The sequence below is a fragment of the Mytilus edulis genome, chromosome 1 (assembly GCF_963676685.1).
Source record: "Mytilus edulis chromosome 1, xbMytEdul2.2, whole genome shotgun sequence".
Taxonomy (NCBI): Eukaryota; Metazoa; Mollusca; class Bivalvia; order Mytilida; family Mytilidae; genus Mytilus; species Mytilus edulis.
The window spans coordinates 66,584,582-66,603,087 of NC_092344.1; the positions used below are offsets into that span (position 1 = coordinate 66,584,582).

Consider the following 18,506-nt stretch of genomic DNA (forward strand, 5'->3'; position numbering starts at 1 on the left):
AGAGAAGGGGAAAAATTGTGTCACAGGATTCCGATCATGTACCTTTAATCAGTGACGTATACAGTTCAAAATATAGGACAATTCAATAAACAATCCAGTACAGTTGGGAATCTCTAAGTAAGTTTTATAATAGTTAAAACTTCATAGCTTTTTAATGTAATTGGCTATTGAATTAAATAAGTTAGTGTATTTAAGGTTTACAACATAAAAAAAAAAAACAACTACTGAATCATATATGAGTGTTATTTTCAAAAAGTTCAAGACTTCTTATCATCACGACATCAGAGTCAAAAATTAGGGTCAACATTATATATATGATTGTAAATAAAAATAGTGAAATGTCTCTGGCCGTAGAATTATAAAAAGATACCATTGATATTCACAATGGCCTATTGTAAAAAAAAAAATATTATTGAATAAACAATTATTACTGCAGTAGATTTTATCAAACATTATGTCAAACATATTGGCCGAGTTCACTTGAAACTCTCGAGTTAACTTTACTTACTCGGGTTTCAACAATACGATTTTACTTAAACCACTCGAGTTAACACCTCGTACTCTGGTTCCAACCTAGCTGCGGAACCTTAGCTCTTAGGTCCTTATGTTATTTTTTACTATTTGTGAACCATAGACTATACTTGAATGACGTCAAACCAATGAGAATATTTTATTTTTTATGCTTGGTCAGGGCCTTACCCTAGAGTTACTTAGAGTTGTTCCGAATATCAACTCGAGTGAGTTCACGTGATAATCTATTAACTCTGAAGTCAATTGAAGAGTTTCAAGTGAACTCGGCCTTAAATATAGAATTTTTTCAAATATTTTTTTATTTGATTTTTCATAAAAATTGTTATGGTTATGGTCCAAACAGATTTTAAACAAGTAAAGGGTTGTGCAAAATTATCACGAAAACCCATAAATTGTGCAGTAAAAGATGGGGGGTCCTGATCCCGAAATCTGGGGTTTAAAAACACGAAATCCTGAGGTCCTGAATTTAAAGATATCTAAATCCCGACATCCTGAAATTCGAAAAAAGAATTCCCGGATTCCGAAAGGGTCAATCTTGAAAATCTGGAGCTTAAAAACACCTGATCCTGACTTCCCGATAAAGGTCCTATCCCCACTTATAAAAAGAAAAATGAACAATAGAAATTTTACATATAATATCAGCAGATAGCTCTTATAGTGCCTTCTTTTACAAAACAAAAAGAAAAATTGGGGTCACAGGAATTATTTTCTTGCAACAAAACAAATAATTTAAATTCATAATACTTTCCTTTATAAAAGTAACATTATTAAATTTATCTCCCCTTATTGGTCAAAGTTTAAACAAATTGAATCAAAACTACAAAAAAAGTTATTTGTAAAAAAATGTTGAAAAAAAATCATTAAACATATATGTATATTTTTTTATTTAGTTGAAACATGAACAATTGTACTGATTTCGTACATAAAAGTTTGCACTTTTAATGAAAGATCCATCCAAGATGATGGAAATCACTTGATCTACCTTAATTAATATTGCTCCTGTGTTGACATATTTCCTGGAATTCATTGCCAAAAAAATGTACAAAATGAAACTATTTTAAATACTTATACATGTAATTTATAAATTCTAAATGCAAAGGACCATCCGAAAGTTCTACACATTGCTATGTAATAGTTTATTTTTTTACATGGTAATTTTCCTGTATACATGGTATATTGTTTATAATATAACTGCATGTTATTTTTGCTTTAACTGATTTGAGAGGTTGAACCAAGATCAGCAAAATGAATTCTGTAAATTTTTATGATAATGTTATGTTGAGGTACATGATAATCTAGCTAAAGAATGTCTTCAAATGATAAATTTATGTTTTAACAATCAAATATGCTTAGGGGCACATCTTTAACATGTTAATGAACTGAAGCTAGTGCAAATTTTTTAAATATTAATATTCTAGGTTTAAACTTTCCTTAACTTGGCTTTTGTAAATTTATGCAATTAATTGAACCAACCTTAAGTGTGAAATTTGAATACAACTGTTTTTGAAATATAATAAGGCCAAAATTGAAAATAAGTTTTTTCCCCTCGGCCCACCCGATTCAAAAATAAGACCCCGGGGTCAAATATCATTTTTCACAAAAACAACTAAGTTCCTTGGTAATCCTATTATTTCCGTGATAACAAGATGACAAATTAGTCAGATATAAATTTTAGATTTTCTGCTGTAATCTCTATCATACATGGTTGGGATAATTAACAATTTAAATTTGACACTTGTACATTGTTGAAGAGTGTTCATTAATCTTTAGATGCCTTGTACATTTTCTATTTTATTATTTTTGTCTATTATTCCTTATTCTGTAAACCCCATCCACACCTAAATGTATATGGGATATCATATTAGTTATTAATTATGAATTGGCACTCATTTGTTGTGAAAGACAATGACCTTTAGAATTGCCTTGTACTTTGACCTTGAGATGCCTTTACTAATTCTATTGTATTTTTCCCCATTATTCTCTATTTTGTAAATCCTGACATGCCTGATCCACACCCTTATGTTAATGGGCTAATTTTTAATCATGATTGACCCTCATTTATTAGTGAAAACTGACCTTTAACCTCTATAAGCCTTTACCTATTCTTTTTGTATTTTTTGCCCATTATTCTCTATTCTGTAAACACCCATCCACACCCTTCTGTTTATATATGGTATAATTATTAATTAAGAATTGACACTAATGTGTATTGTTGAAGACTGTTCATTGACCTCTAAATACCTTGTACATTAATTGACCCCAAGAAGCCTTTACTTATTCTTTTTGTATTTTTTTGTCCATTATTCTCTATTCTGTAGACCCCATCCACACCATATTATTAATGTTTATGGTATAATTATTAATTAAGAATTGACACTAATGTGTACTGTTGAAGACTGTTCATTGACCTCTAAATGCCTTGTACATTGACCTCAAGAAGCCTAAATACTTATTTTTTTTGTATTTTTTACCCATTATTCTTTATTCTGTAGACCCCATCCACACCATAATGTTTATGGGATAATTATTAATTATGATTTGACACTCATTTATTGTAATGATTGTTAGAGACTGTTCATTGGCCAGGGGAAATAGCTGTCTTTTACATTAACCTCAAGATGCCTTTACTAATTCTTTTGTATTTTTGCTCATTATAATCTATTCTGTAAACATTTATCCATACATTTGTGACCTCAGTAGAATATATAGGATAATTATTAATTATGAATTGACACATGTTTATTGACGAAAGCTGTTCATTGCCCTCAAGATGACTTGTACATTGACCTCAAGATGTCTTTTACATTGACTATACTAATTTTATTGTGTTGTTTGGTCACTTTCCCACTGTTTCAAAACCATCAATATAGCACAAATTTAAAAATCCACAAATAGATAAATTCGAGTCATTAATCCAATTAAATTCAGATTATTTCAATCCTGCTCATTTCAAACATAGACATGATAGACTTATTCAATGTATTCAATGTGATTCAAAACAGAATGAAAGGATAGTGTAACATTTATAAATCAAATCTAGTTATCATACCCTATCAAATTGATTGAACTAAAAAACAAACTTTATAGAATCATACAGGTCTATCCTGTCTATAGCTCCAGTATGTGTTATGCTAGCAAAATATTACTGGGTATACCAGTCAGAGCTCAGACATAAACAAGTCGATTTCTGTTTTTGACTTAAAGAAGTCGAAACATGTATTTATTATAAAAATGTGTTTTCAATTTTAGACTTATCTAAGTCACAAAATGACAGACTTGTTTAGGTCTATTTATGTTGATGAAAAAACTAAACTTGACTTGGTGGCCAAAGTACACCACCTATGACAGCAAAAACCTGTCTGAGTGTTCACAAGGACTTGCGCTATCTATATTTAATTTTCTAATTGAACATCCTTACTAAACACAGATGTTTTACCTCATTAAGTGTGGATCCAGGTGGTTGCATTGTAAGGTTAATTAACATGATTCCCCCCATTTTTTAGCCTCTCATTCATATTTTTCTTTAGAAGACAAAGCATTGGCTTTCAATGTTGTCATTATTTGATTAATAGATGCATGACCTTTTTATAAATATGCGTGGGTTTTGAAGTTAACCAATTTTGGTAACTTATCATCTTGTAGGAGTCGATATTTGCAACTTTTTGATTTTGGTCAATCATTTCTTGCTTAACAATATTTGACTTATTAAAGTCGTATTTTGTCTTGCATTAAAGGGAGACAAATCCTAAAACTTACAAATTTAGACCTCTATGAGTCAAAAGCAGATTCAGACTTATTTATGTCTGAGCTCTGACTGTATACTGTTAAAGATCTTCTTTTTTTTGCAACATTTGTGCAATGCCATTGGCAGTTTCCGTTCAACTTATGAATTTGAACATCCCTTAATGTTTGACCTTTTTTGTTATCATTTCATAATGGAATTTTGATATAATTGATGATTTGTTTTCAGTAGAATTACAACACAATGCCTTCTGAAGATGGACTTATAACTTTAAGAGAAATTGAAGGTGCAAGGAAGAATTTAGCAGAAAGTGATTTAGGTGTTATCAAAACTCCATTGCTGAAGCATGTTACTGGAATGTTTCCACAGCTGCCTAAATCAGTAGATTTATATCTAAAACTGGAAAATACACAAACAACAGGTAAGAAGTTAACATGATAATAATTTCAGTGATACAAACAATTATTCAGTATAAAAGTCAGTACTGGAAATTCTTGTATTTAATACCATAGATTTATAGGAAACATGAAAATTAACTAAACAAAAACATCTATTCAGTTGGTCAAAAGATAACAAATTCTTCTGGTAAAGTTGTCTGTACAGTAAGCACCATTTGGTTTTGATCCTTCGAACTATTATATGTTATTCATATTGGCTTACTAAACTTATGGTCTTGAATTAACCTGATGTAGGTTTTTCTAGGAACACAATTGTGACTCATGACCACTTAAATTTGTATCACACCCCAGTATCTATATTCCTGAAACACAAACTGTTCAAATTAAAAAAAAAAACTAAGCTATTTATAGTTATGTTAGGTGTTATGTGAAAGAATACTTTCAATTCCTTATGAATTGGAACTATGAAGGAAATTTGCATATCCAAGTCATACTTGTTTTAGTAAACAATATTCCTGAAAACTTAGTTTTTCAAATAATTCTTCCAACGTTAACCTATTCAAGAAACAAAAGTCAATGACTGAAGGCAAAACTGGATGGTAAGCAGGTAAGAATATTTTTTATTACACTGAATTTGCTTAATACTAACAACCATTACTATTAATAAAACAAACAAAAAAATCGCCAGTTGATCAGTTTGAAGACATTTTTTCAATCTGCAATCTCTTGGTCAATCAGTAATAATATAAAAGAGCTAAACTTTTCCAATAAGTTCATAATACAACTTATATATTCTTATATGAGTTTAACTCTTTTGGTATGAGTTGAATTATAGAACATATTTTCTTCCATTTTCAGGGTCATTCAAAATAAGAGGAGTTGCTAATCAAATGAAATTCTTACCAGATGATGTTAAAAATGGGGAAAGGAAATTAATAACAATGTCAGCAGGGAATTATGGGAAAGCCTTTGCTTATGCTTTGCAAAAACATAGATTATCAGGATTATGTTTAATGCCAATTACAGCACCACAAAGCAGAGTGGAATTAATCAAGGTAATATTTGATGCAGATTAAATGATGTCATTGTTAAAGTCATCTTAAAAATTTGAGTTATCTCCCTTTGTCTAGAATTGAAGTTGAATAAAGCTACAACCTTTGCTTTATTGACAATTCAATATTTAATGTTTCTATTCACTAATAAATAAATGCAATCTTTACCCTTCTGTGTTTACAAGCACTTTGATTTAATATGCGCTTGATTTTCAATTTGCAATATTAATTTAAATGCACTTCATTTCAATAACATACATCATGATACCATGGCATTCTTTCTTTTATTTGGCTATAGATTAGAATTAATATCTGGTAGGATTACTAACTCGTTGAATTGTAGGAAGATAATGAAATTCTGTTTAACAATACTTTTAGTACTCAAAATCCAGTTCATTATTTAGCTGCAATCTTGGTAATGCAATTTATTGGATAGCACCTTTTATTGACATAATGTATCCTTGCATATATATTTTTTGTCATTGAATAACTTTCTTAATTAAATGCAGTTTTCGGAAAATTTAAGTCATCTAGTAAGATGAAGATGTAATTTATATAAAAGCAATATTTCACTTTGATTTATAGATTTATGACAGTATAATATCCAATTAAATACATCACTTTGTCTATTATTTTATTGGATATTTAGCTATTAGTTCTGAGACAGTAAATTAAGTCAAATATTGTATAGATGTTATGTATAAGCAGAATTCTGAATTGTGCCTTTTCAAGCTGAAAGATTTCAAAATTGTTGATTTTGATGACATAAACAGTATAATTTTTTTAAAACCAGATGGGAATTATGACAAACAATGTCTCTTCAATGATGCTTGATAGAATGATTGATGAATAATGCTTGTAACATCTTCAAGATGGAACGTTATTGTGTTGTTTTTTGTATATTAAATTGTTTCAAGTAAAATGAGTATATTTTAATGGTTTTTGCAAAAATGACCAGACCTCTGGTATTGTCCTCACACATGCTGTGTTTTATTTATTTTTCAGTATATTCAATGAATTGTCTAACATGTTTGTTTTCATTTATATTGAATTGCAGCATTGTGTTTGCCATTTTCAGGACCAGGATCTGATTCAAATCCCCTACCCCACCCTACCACCCAATAGCCTTTACCTTTCAATGATTTATTTATTTGATTTAATACACTTCAAAGGATTTTCAACTTTTTGTATACCCAAAGATAATACTAGTAAGGAGAATGGTCTGTGAAGTGATTTAATCAGTGACTTCATGTCATTTCATCTCTCAGCTGGTAACCTTATGGTGTGCTGGTTTATGACTTTAGATTAGAGATTAAACTTCACAAGATATATATATATATTACGGGGATTCCATGCACGATCTTAATTTTGTTTCTATATTTTTCATTAACAACAAATACTTTATTTTGAGAAGAGTGGTCATAAACTTTTTCATGCAGTATAAGTAACAAAAGGTACATTTCCTATTCCTTCCTACGATTTACTAGAACTATTAGCATTAGTGTAGTCTTTAGCTAAAATCATTTCCTTTCTTTCTTTCTCTATATTTCAGATATCAAGGATATAGAGACTGATTTTCTGTTTTTAGGGATATGGAATTAAAGTAGAACAATCAACGACATCCCAGCTACAGTCTTCAGTTGATGAATATGTCAAGGAGAAAAATTACGTCTTTCTTCATTCTTTTGATGATTTAGATCTAATTGCAGGTATGGAAGGTAAATAACTGGTGAAAACTGTGACTAACATTCTTGGTAACTACAACAGACAGTGATGCTGATCCGCATGATTCATGTTTTTGTTTTATCTCTTCTTATAACTTAGAATTAGTTGATTATTTTGAATGGTGTTTCATAGCTTGAGTGTGTACTAAACAACTTGCATATACATTTGATATAGATTGTTATTTATTAACCAGATCAGTATTTTTCTTTTGGTAATATCGTCACCATATCACCTGCCAGTATCCATGGAGAAGATCCAAACTTGAAAATTTAATTCTATTAATTATTGAGATATTTATTTGCTATGTTGTTGAACAATATCTTCACTAGACAAATATATCTGTAATATGAAAGAGTATTTATTGTTTGGACAGATTCATTGCCTTTGCTTTCCTGTACATACTTTACCCATGGCACGCCCATGTAGTCAAGATATTTTCATTACTGACCACACATATGTTGTGCTGTATAGCTTTCTAAATACGAGGTAGCTTAGTCCCTGTATATTCATTGCTTCCTACAGCTAGTCTAAAGTAGTATCATTCGTGAAGTTCTTCTTTTGTAGTCAAACTTTTATCCATAAATGTCTGTAGCTAGTTCTTAGTTGGTATGATCAGTTTGTAATCATTTGATTGAAGATAATATATCAAATATGGTCAAAAGACCGACCAGGTAGACCAGTGTGGTAAAGAATTATTAGTATTCCTGTTTGGAACCTATTTGTAGTATTTTGAAATGATCAAGGACATGTTATGCAATATTTCTCACAATCTAGCTATTAATGATTTAGAAATATACTGATGATCTATCTCTCATTTGTACGTAAAATGTGGATATGCAAATTGTTCAGAATTATCGATAACAGGACTGGATATTTCTGAAAAAAATGAAGGAACAAAATTGTTTGGATTGTATAGAAAGCTATCTTTATACTTTTCAATGGTTTGTTTAGCAATATCTATCCTGCTGTCCTTCTTGGCAAGGTGTTTTCCTAAGATAATTTTGAGTGAACAATCAATTCCAAATCTTTCAATCCCTCCTATGAATATAGGTATATAACACCCTTTCTGCTAGCGATGATATAGTTTAAGCTGTAGGGTTCTTATTGTCTTGAGGAAATTCTCAGTTATTTGATATCAGTGCCATTTGTTTTTAACAGAATCTTGGCTGTGTGGTTGAGACATACCTACACAGCGAAATCAGGCATACAATGAAACGTTATGAACAAACACATGGTTACCATGTATTGCATTCATTTGACGATAAAGATCTTATAGCAGGATATGCCAGGTAAAACATGACTATAGCATCATGGTCTTGTAAGATGTACATGTTGTATGAAGCTTTTATCTTGCCACGTTTTTATGTTTTCATTAACTTATACTGTTTGAACATTTATTAACATACGCCAATATGTCTTCCCTTGAAGTTAGTTGTTTATGTTGTTTAAACGTGTTGCAACTTTGCATTTATTCTTGTTTAAATTATGAAGTGAAAATAAATTTTGTGAATCTTGTTAAAGCAATCAACTTCTTTTTAATTTGAAATTAAAATAATTTGGTAATGTACGTTATATTTAAATATTTCAATTTACTACTTCATTTTTATGTAAAGAAGTTTTGATTCATATATAAAGGAATATAACAATAAGTTATGAATAGACATCCATTTGCAACACTTCTCCTCTTTTTCAGTTTGATTGAACTTTTTGTTTGTCTGCAGTTGATGGACAGATGTTATATGGAACAAAGGGAAATACTGTTCCTTAGAACATTTGTCAGTCAATAATGGACAAGACAAATAATTAAATCTTTAGGAAAGAACAATTAGCAACAAGTATGACCACACCCCGATATACAACCAGGCAATTAACTTTTAGTCGTATTAAATAACATGACATACTGTGGATCTTTTCCCCCTGGAAACCATTTTTTTCAAGATTTACGGAAGCATATTATTTTCGTTGATATTTGATTTCGTGGTTTTGCCTTAGTCTGCATACACACATGGATAAATTGTACACAATTCAAAATTTAAATTCACTTTACCCACGAAATCCTCAAAAAAATTGTATCCAACGAATTATTAATGAGGAATGCACAGTAAATTTATTTGATTTTTTTTAGACAATATTTAAGACAAAGTACACCTGGTTTTGTTTTCACTGTTGTTGCTTCGTAGAAAAATTATCTATATGTATAGCCTTAAATTTTGTCTTTGGATATGTTATGAAAGACGTCCACTCTGATGTATTTAATTCCTGTTATGATCTTTAAAAATACTGAAATGGAAAAATATACTTATACGTTAAAATGGCTATAAATTAAATGTAATACTTTAATTAACAGTGCATCCCTTGAGATATTGGAAGAGGATGTAAAGCCCGATATTGTATTGGTATGTTGTGGAGGCAGCGGTCTAGTGTCAGGGGTAGCTTCTGGTTTCAAACTATCAGGACTGAAAGACTGTCGGATATACGCTGTTGAACCTCAAGGGTGTATGTATCTGATTACGATTTCTCTTGTGTTTTAATACGACCGTCAAAATTTTGACGGGACGCATTATGGTATACAAATGTCCGGTGTCCGTCCGTCTGTCTGTCCGTCCGTTTGTCCGTCTGTCTGTCTGTCTGTCTGTCTGTCCGGCGTACACATGTCGCACCCTAACTTGAGAATGATTATCAAAATTGCATGAAACTTAATATAGTTGTTTCTTATGATGGTCAAACGATCTGTATACTTTTTGGTGAAAATTAAATTAAAACTTTTTGAGTTACGTCACTATAACAGGGGGTGTTTTTTCACATGTCGCATCGTACCTCAAAAACGATTTATGATAATTGATTAAAACTTTACACACTTCTCAGTGATATGTCTAAAGATCTGTATACTTTTTGGTGATCATTCAAAATTTTATATTTGAGTTACTGAGTATTTTGTAAAAAAAGGGGAGGGGTTTTATACATGTCGCGCCGTATCTCAAAAACAGTTATGATTATTGCTTAAAACGTTACACACTTCTTAGTTGTATTAATCTTAAGATCTGTTTTTGGTGATGATTCAAAATTTTATTTATGAGTTATTGAATTTTTGCGCTGTATCTCAGAAACTATTTATGATTATTGCATAAAACTTACACACAAGACGACGGGCGTAGCATGCGCTCATGGTGCAGCTGTTTATTATGATATGAAGTAGTTGTGTTTTATCTGTAGGTATTAGGGGGGACATTTTTCACAGTTATTTTCTAAACATTCGATATTTGCTATGTTTTCGTTTATTATAATGTACCAGAACAAAATTCAACTTATAGAATGCTAGAGTATGATGCAAATTTATTACTTGTTTTAGCTCACGTGGACCGAAGGGCCAAAGTGAGCTTATGCCATCGGCGTCCGTCGTCGTCTGTCGTCGTAAACTATTTCAAGAATCTTCTCCTGAAACTACTAGGCCAAATACTTCCAAACTTTAAATGAATGTTCCTTAGGGTATCTAGTTTATAAATTGTATCCGAAGTTTTGATCTATCAACAAACATGGTTGCCATTGCTAAAAATAGAACATAGGGGTCAAATGCAGTTTTTGGCTTATAACTCAAAAACCGAAGCATTTAGAGCAAATCTGAAAGGAGTAAAATTGATTATCAGGTCAAGATCTATCTGCCCTGAAATTTTCAGATGAATCGGACAACCCGTTGTTGGGTTGCTGCCCCTGAATTGGAAATTTTAAGGAAATTTTGCTGTTTTTGGTTATTATCATGAATATTATTATAGGTAGAGATAAACTGTAAACAGCAAAAATGTTCAGCAAAGTAAGACCTAAAAATAAGTCAACATGACTGAAATGGTCAGTTGACCCCTTTAGGAGTTATTGCCCTTTATAGTCAATTTTTAACCATTTTTCATAAATCTTAGTTATCTTTTACAAAAATCTTCTCCTCTGAAACTACTGGGCCAAATTGAACTAAACTTGGCCACAACCATCATTGGGATATCTAGTTTGAAAATTGTGTCCGGTGACCTGGCCAACCAACCAAAATGGCCGCCATGGCTAAAAATAGAACATAGGGGTAAAATGCAGTTTTTGGCTTATAACTCAAAAACCAAAGCATTTAGAGCAAATCTGACATGGGGGTTAAATTGTTTATCAGGTCAAGATCTATCTGCCCTGAAATTTTCAGATGAATTGGACAACCCATTGTTGGGTTGCTGCCCCTGAATTGGTAATTTTAAGGAAATTTTGCTGTTTTGGTTATTATCTTGAATATTATTATAGATAGAGATAAACTGTAAACAGCAATAATGTTCAGCAAAGTTAGATTTACAAATAAGTCAACATGACCGAAATGGTCAGTTGACCCCTTTAGGAGTTATTGCCCTTTATAGTCAATTTTTAACCATTTTTCGTAAATCTTAGTAATCTTTTACAAAAATCTTCTCCTCTGAAACTACTGGGCCAAATTAATCCAAACTTGGCCACAATCATCTTTTGGGTATGTAGTTTAAAAAATGTGTCGAGTGACCCGGCCATCCAAACAAGATGGCTGCTACGGCTAAAAGTAGAACATAGGGGTAAAATGTCAAAAACCAAAGCATTAAGATCAAATCTGACTGTGGTTGAATTGTTTATCAGGTCAAAATCTATCTGCCCTGAAATATTCAGATGGATCGGACGACACGTTGCTAGGTTGCTGCCCCTGAATTGGTAATTTTAAGGAAAAATTTTGCAGTTTTTAGCTCACCTTTCCTAATAGGAAATGTGAGCTTTTCTCATCACTTGGCGTCCGTCGTCGTCGTCTGTCGCCGTTAACAATTTTTCAAACATCTTCTCCTCTGAAACTACTGAATGGATTTGGATGAAACTTAGCATGATTGTTCCTTAGATTATCCTGCACAAAGTTTGTGCTTCAATTTTTGATCCGTCAAAAAACATGGCCGCCGTTACTTAAAATAGAACATAGGGGTCAAATGCAGTTTTTGGCTTAAACTGTTCATTAGGTCAAGATCTATCAGCCCTGAAATTTTCAGATGAATCAAACAACCCATTGTTGTGTTGCTGCCACTTAATTGGTCATTTTAAGGAAATTTTGCAGTTTTTGGTCATTATCTTGAATATTATTATAGATAAAGATAAACTATAAACAGCAAAAATGATCAGCAAAGTAAGATCTACAAATAAGTTAATATGACCAAAATTGTCAATTGACCCCTTAAGGGGTTATTGTCCTTTAATGACAATTTTTCACAATTTGTTCATCATATTTGCTAACTTTAAAAAATCTTCTCCTCCAAAACTACTCAACCAAATTCAACCAAACTTCATTTGAATGATCAGTAGGGTGTATAAAATAAAGTTTGTGTTTTATTTTCTATTTCGTCAAAAAACATGGCCGAAGGCATTGTTTACCAGGTGAGCGATTCAGGCTCTTGAGAGCCTCTTGTTTCATTTCAGCACCGACCATGTATGAAAGTTATAAAAAAGGAAGTCCTGTTACCATGAGAGTTAAATCGATAGCTGGAGGTTTATCACCTCCCTTTGCAGGTATGTAACTCTCTTGTTATTGTTTTTACTTTTCACAAATGCTTCCCGGATGTTTCAGTGATATAAACTGTAATGAATTTAATATTATATTATGTAAGCATATCAACTTTCAACACACATTCTATGCTTGTATTTATTTGAGCTATGAAAAAGAGGTTAAAGCCTGTGAAATGTTCATTTTTCTATCAGGAATGTTATCAATTGTTACTACTGTCATTTTAGGAATTTAGTGATCAGGACAAATCTTTAACAGACTCTGCTGAATGTATTATACTCTAGATTATGAGTAGTTTAAATTATTGTATATATTGTATAGCATCCGTAAATAGTTGGTGACAGCATTTTTATTTTACTTCTATTGTCTTGTTTATTTGGAGTTATCAATTCCCATGTATAGGTGACAGCAGCTATGTTTGTCCAAACTTTTAAAACTTCTTTCTGTGTTTGTAGTTATCCATAAATTCACTAAATTTATTTTATGACTGCTGTTAAAAACCAAATGAGATTGATCGATAGATTGATAGTTTATTTAAGCTGCATCAACCAAAAAGGATATATCACCGTGACCAAACATCGAAACACTTTTATTTTCTGTTCAATCTATTACTTAACGTAAGTAATAGTTGAATGATCCTGTATTACTCTATATATTTTTTATGTTTCCAACTTGAAAAAAGAATGAACAATGGGATAACATAGTTAAAATAAAAAACATTACAATATTATATATTTACAGGTACAAGAACTTTCCAACATTGTAAGAAATATGTGAAAGATGTAATACTTGTATCAGATCAAGAACTTCTAGATACTATGAAACAGTTTTATAAAAGAGGACTTGTGGCGGAGCCATCAGGTTGTGCAGCAATGGCGGCTTTGTTAGGTGGACACGTGCCGGATATTGAGGGAAAGAAAATTGTTGTGTTTGTGACAGGGGGGAATGTTACACCATCGGAAATGGTGTCCTTATTACAGTAGGACATATATTTGAATGACATACGAAAACCATTCCACTGTCTAGCATCCGGAATAACGTAGGTTAAACTGAACAATATAAGGAGAAAAAACCTACGCTGAATCGGGTGATACATGACATTATTATATTGTTAAAAGTTTATTGTTAACCTATTTTTAATAAAGGAATTTTATTATCTTTTTATTGATGCCATGCTGTATTACTATTAAAAAGAGGTTGTTTTAATATTCAGAGCCTTATATTCACATCTTGACTTTTAAAATATAAACTGTACGGACGAAGTTTGTTAACCGTTATGACATATGTGTGTCTCAAGCAAACATGGAGTCAGATTGGATATGGTACTTTTATCTTAATCCACCACGTTCTTTTCTTTTCCCAATAACACCAACTAATGCTCCTCGAGTAATGCTCCGACTGAGATGCGTCGTCAGAGTAAGCATCTACTTTTATTCGTGCATCACCTGCCATATGAATCCACACTGCATTTATATCTAACGTTAAAGCGCTCTGGTTCACTTTCATCATCAACATTTGAAAACCAGGATGTATAAATATGAAGGAACGTTTGACGATATATGACAAAATGGACATCAAAATATTACATAAAATTATCTTAGGTTATTAACTTTGTCTGAGGGAGTTGGAAAGTTTGTTTCTTGTTAAAATCATAATTCATATCAACATTAACTTTGAATTATAACGATAGATATGTACAAATAAAGGCAACAATAGTATACTGCTGTTCAAATGTCATAAATCGATTGAGAGAAAACAAATCCGGGTTACAAACTAAAACCGATGGAAACACGTCAACTTTAAGAGACAAACCAACGAAACAGCAGAAATAGTTATCAAAGGTACCAGGATTATAATTTAGTACGCCAGACGCGCGTTTTGTGTACATAAGACTCATCAGTGACGCTCATATCAAAATATTTAAAAAGCCAAACAAGTATAAATTTGAAGAGCATCAAGGATAAAAAATTCCAAACGGTTGTGCCAAATGAGGCTAAGGTAGTCTATCCCTGGGATAAGAAAATCCTTAGTTTTTCGAAAAATTCAAAGTTTTGTAAACAGGAAATTTGTAAAAATGACCACATTATTGATATTCATGTCAACACCGAAGTGTTGACTACTGGGCTTAACACTAAAATTCAACAAAAACAACATACATAAAAACGAATATTTGATAACATTTGTAATATTCCTGACTTGATACAGGATATTTCAAAAAAAATGTAGCTTAAACCTGGATTATGGCTTGCCAAACCTTGCGCTTTATGGCAATGTTTAAAATACCGCTAAAATGACAACATAACATGACAGGAATACAGAACAAATACATGCAAGATCACTCAGGACATAGAAATACATAAATAGAAAAACACATCAGATACTCATACACTGATGAAGACTTCATAAGTATGATTTACTTGTGTCTAATTAGTTATCAATAGTACCAGGATTATTATTTAGTACGCCAGACGTGCGTTTCGTTTACATAAGACTCACCGGTGACGCTCATATCAAAATAATTATAAAGCCAAACAATAAAAAGTTGAAGAGCATATAGAGGATCCAAAATTCCAAAAAGTTGTGCCAAATACGGCTAAGGTAATCTATTCCTGGGACAAGAAAATCCTTAGTTTTTCGAAAAATTCAAAGTTTTGTATCAGAAAATTTATAAAAATGATCACATAATTGATATTCATGTCAACACCGAAGTGCTGATACATCTAATCCATTTTGTTTAAATTCAGCAAATAAAATATATTTAAACTAAACTCATACACTGACTACTGGGCTGATGATATCCTCAGTGACTAGCAGATCTTTGGTATAGACCCAGTTGTTGTAAATTAAAAGAACACCAAATAGTATTCGTTCATCCGAAGCGCTTTTACGGATTTAGCTTAATCTGGAACGATGAAACCAAAACAAATGAAAGTCTTGCAGTATACATACCTATAAACCCGAGAAACTATGTCTCAAAAAAGGGAATTTAAATAAAGTCATCTTCATCTATGATTATTAACTGAGGGAGGTGAAACCTTAGTTTTATTTAATACAATATCAATTTATAAATGACTCCTGAGCAGATGCTTCTCCTAATAATGATTAAGATCAAAGGCATTCTAGATAAGAACACCACTATAAAATGGTTTTTGAAACGTCCATTTTAGATAATGTCATTTTCAACAATATATCTCTTTCATCAGTAAACATCTAAATATACTATATTAATGCAGAACATTCTCTTTTCTTAAAGTAAATATTATTGGTTCTGAGTGTTGACCCTGAGGGGAAAGCAAGACCTACGTCGCTCTCTAATTTTTTAGTAGGAAAGGTTTTTTTTATGCGGTTTGTGATTATCAAAAGAAAATGGGCTACAATAAGATGTGAAGTATATGTACTGTATCTAAAATAATACGTAACATCTTTACCACTCAAATTGCATTTAATAATGACCACTGTATTATGTTATGCCCTGTCAATGACAAAACAAGCGTTATATTTCCCCATTAATGTCCAAAGATGATCAAACCTTTTCTTAAAATGTCCCGTCTCTTTAAAAGACTTCAAAGTAGGTTTATAAATGTCAAAATGAATATTTTATATGAATTCACCAAAATGTGCAGTTTTGTATATGTTTCTCTGTACCAAAGTCAATTATTACGATTTCGCCTATCCCTCTTGGAATATAGAAGAAACTCAGCATTTGAATATGGTGATTCTGAAAGTTTCGAAAAGACAAATTGTTCAATTTTTAGTTCAGCATTAGGGACGACATCAAAAGATCGATATAGGATAAAAAACTTAAATCGAATAGTTTGGGGGTGGGGTGGGGTGGGGGATCAACATTGCTGCAAGTTTTGTTAATCTAAAATCGATTTTACATATATCCATATAGGTAAATCAATTTTTCCCAAATTAAGTTAAGAAGGGGGGTAGGGGGGTCAGCGAAAAAACTATGTGAGTTAAGTTTTTTTTTTATCCTACATTGAACTTTTGATGTCGTCCCTTTAAGTTGTTTTATTTTTTACAACTACAATTGACCTCAGACGGTAGTGTTCAAATTGTTGCTGCAGTATTTATACATTGCTGGTTTTCAAATATAAGGTTTTGATTATTAGTATTCCTGTAAATGGGAAATCTACAAAAATGCTTCGGATGCACCAAATCTATAAAAAATATTTTCAATCATCTTCAACTTGTCGATACCGCCGCTGGTGAACTGTTAATCCCCGAGGATATCACCAACAAGTTGGCCAGTGCCTCGGCATTGATGTTATTTATATCACGCGTTTCTTGAACTATCCGTTCATAACTTTAATAATTATTAAACAACTAAGTTCCCAACTCTCTCGGGCGACGTTGAGTTATATAGTTGTGTGTCGCTTTTGGTCATATAGCTGCTCACGTTTTTATATAGTAAAATCCCCGGTTTACTTATCTTCAGTCTTCATTATAAAAGCAAACACAGAAAAACTCATTCAGATGCAATCAAAAACAGGGTTTTATTCGACTCGTTTTATTTTGCAAGCATGTCTTGGTTTGGATAGTAAGTTTCAGAATGTAGACACTGTACGATTTTGTTATATAATTACAGATATGTCGTAATAAAATTGATGTCATATCTGAACATCGTTGAAGGGAATACTAAATGAAATATCTGGGGAATCCATTATGGTTGCAGATGTTAATAATAGATATCGAAGGAAGTAGAATTAATTGTATTACATTCTCGGTATGATATCATAACTTGATGTGACAGAATAACAGAGTCTCTCATTACCATCTCCTGTGTTAATTATGATGTATGATACTTTTGGGACAAGTGATTGATTGTGTCGTGTGGATGGAAGACTTGATTCTATCTAATCATATTATAATAGTATGAATGCAATAGTTTTTTTCCAAAATGGTCTTTAAATGTACCAGTATTTGTATATGTAAACTATTTTTTTTTTAAATATACCGACCGCTTATCGTGGAGCATGTTCTTTCTTCTGGACAACCAACTTATATCAAAATCATTCTGTTTTTTTTGTGATATATAGAACATATAGAACAAGAAAAGTTTTTAAATATCAATGGGTTTTTTTTGTTCGCTAATTTTCCGTAGAAACAAATCTTGTTTTTTAATTCCTTACTAAATCAAATCATTCAGTTATAAAAAAAATCGTTTTGTTTCAAATGTTTGGGTGTGTTTGATATCATAACCAATAGAAAATAAAGATAGCTGGTATATTGCCATTGACACGAGTATATACGAGATACTGAAATTACAAAATTCTAAGTACGGCCTTCAACAGTAAGCAAATACTTGTACCGGGCAGTAAGTTATAACAAACCCCGGAATGACAATATGTGAAACACTTGATATGAGAAGGCAAACCGCGAAATTGACTATAAACAGATCAACGAAAAATAAATGTGGAAGACAGCACAAATAAAGGCAACAGTAGTATTCCGCTGTTTAAAACTCGTAAATCTATGGACAAAAAACAACATCGGTGTAACAAACCAAAACTGAGGGA

General features: G+C 31.7%; 1 protein-coding gene across 2 annotated transcripts; it reads left to right on the top strand.

Annotated features, from left to right (window-relative positions):
- The first annotated feature begins 12 nt into the window (after positions 1 to 12).
- Positions 13 to 14,187, top strand: LOC139487537 (L-threonine ammonia-lyase-like). Of its 2 annotated transcripts, none has more exons than XM_071272417.1 (7): positions 13 to 117; positions 4,502 to 4,694; positions 5,530 to 5,726; positions 8,607 to 8,737; positions 9,796 to 9,944; positions 12,897 to 12,986; positions 13,723 to 14,187. In XM_071272417.1, exons 2-7 carry the CDS (start codon positions 4,517 to 4,519, stop codon positions 13,962 to 13,964), a joined length of 987 nt encoding a protein of 328 aa, XP_071128518.1. In that variant the 5' UTR covers positions 13 to 117; positions 4,502 to 4,516; the 3' UTR covers positions 13,965 to 14,187. The 2 variants fall into 2 exon arrangements, with proteins under 2 accessions (XP_071128518.1, XP_071128508.1); XM_071272407.1 differs by having other exon boundaries at positions 24 to 117; positions 4,505 to 4,694.
- The last annotated feature ends 4,319 nt before the right edge of the window (positions 14,188 to 18,506 follow it).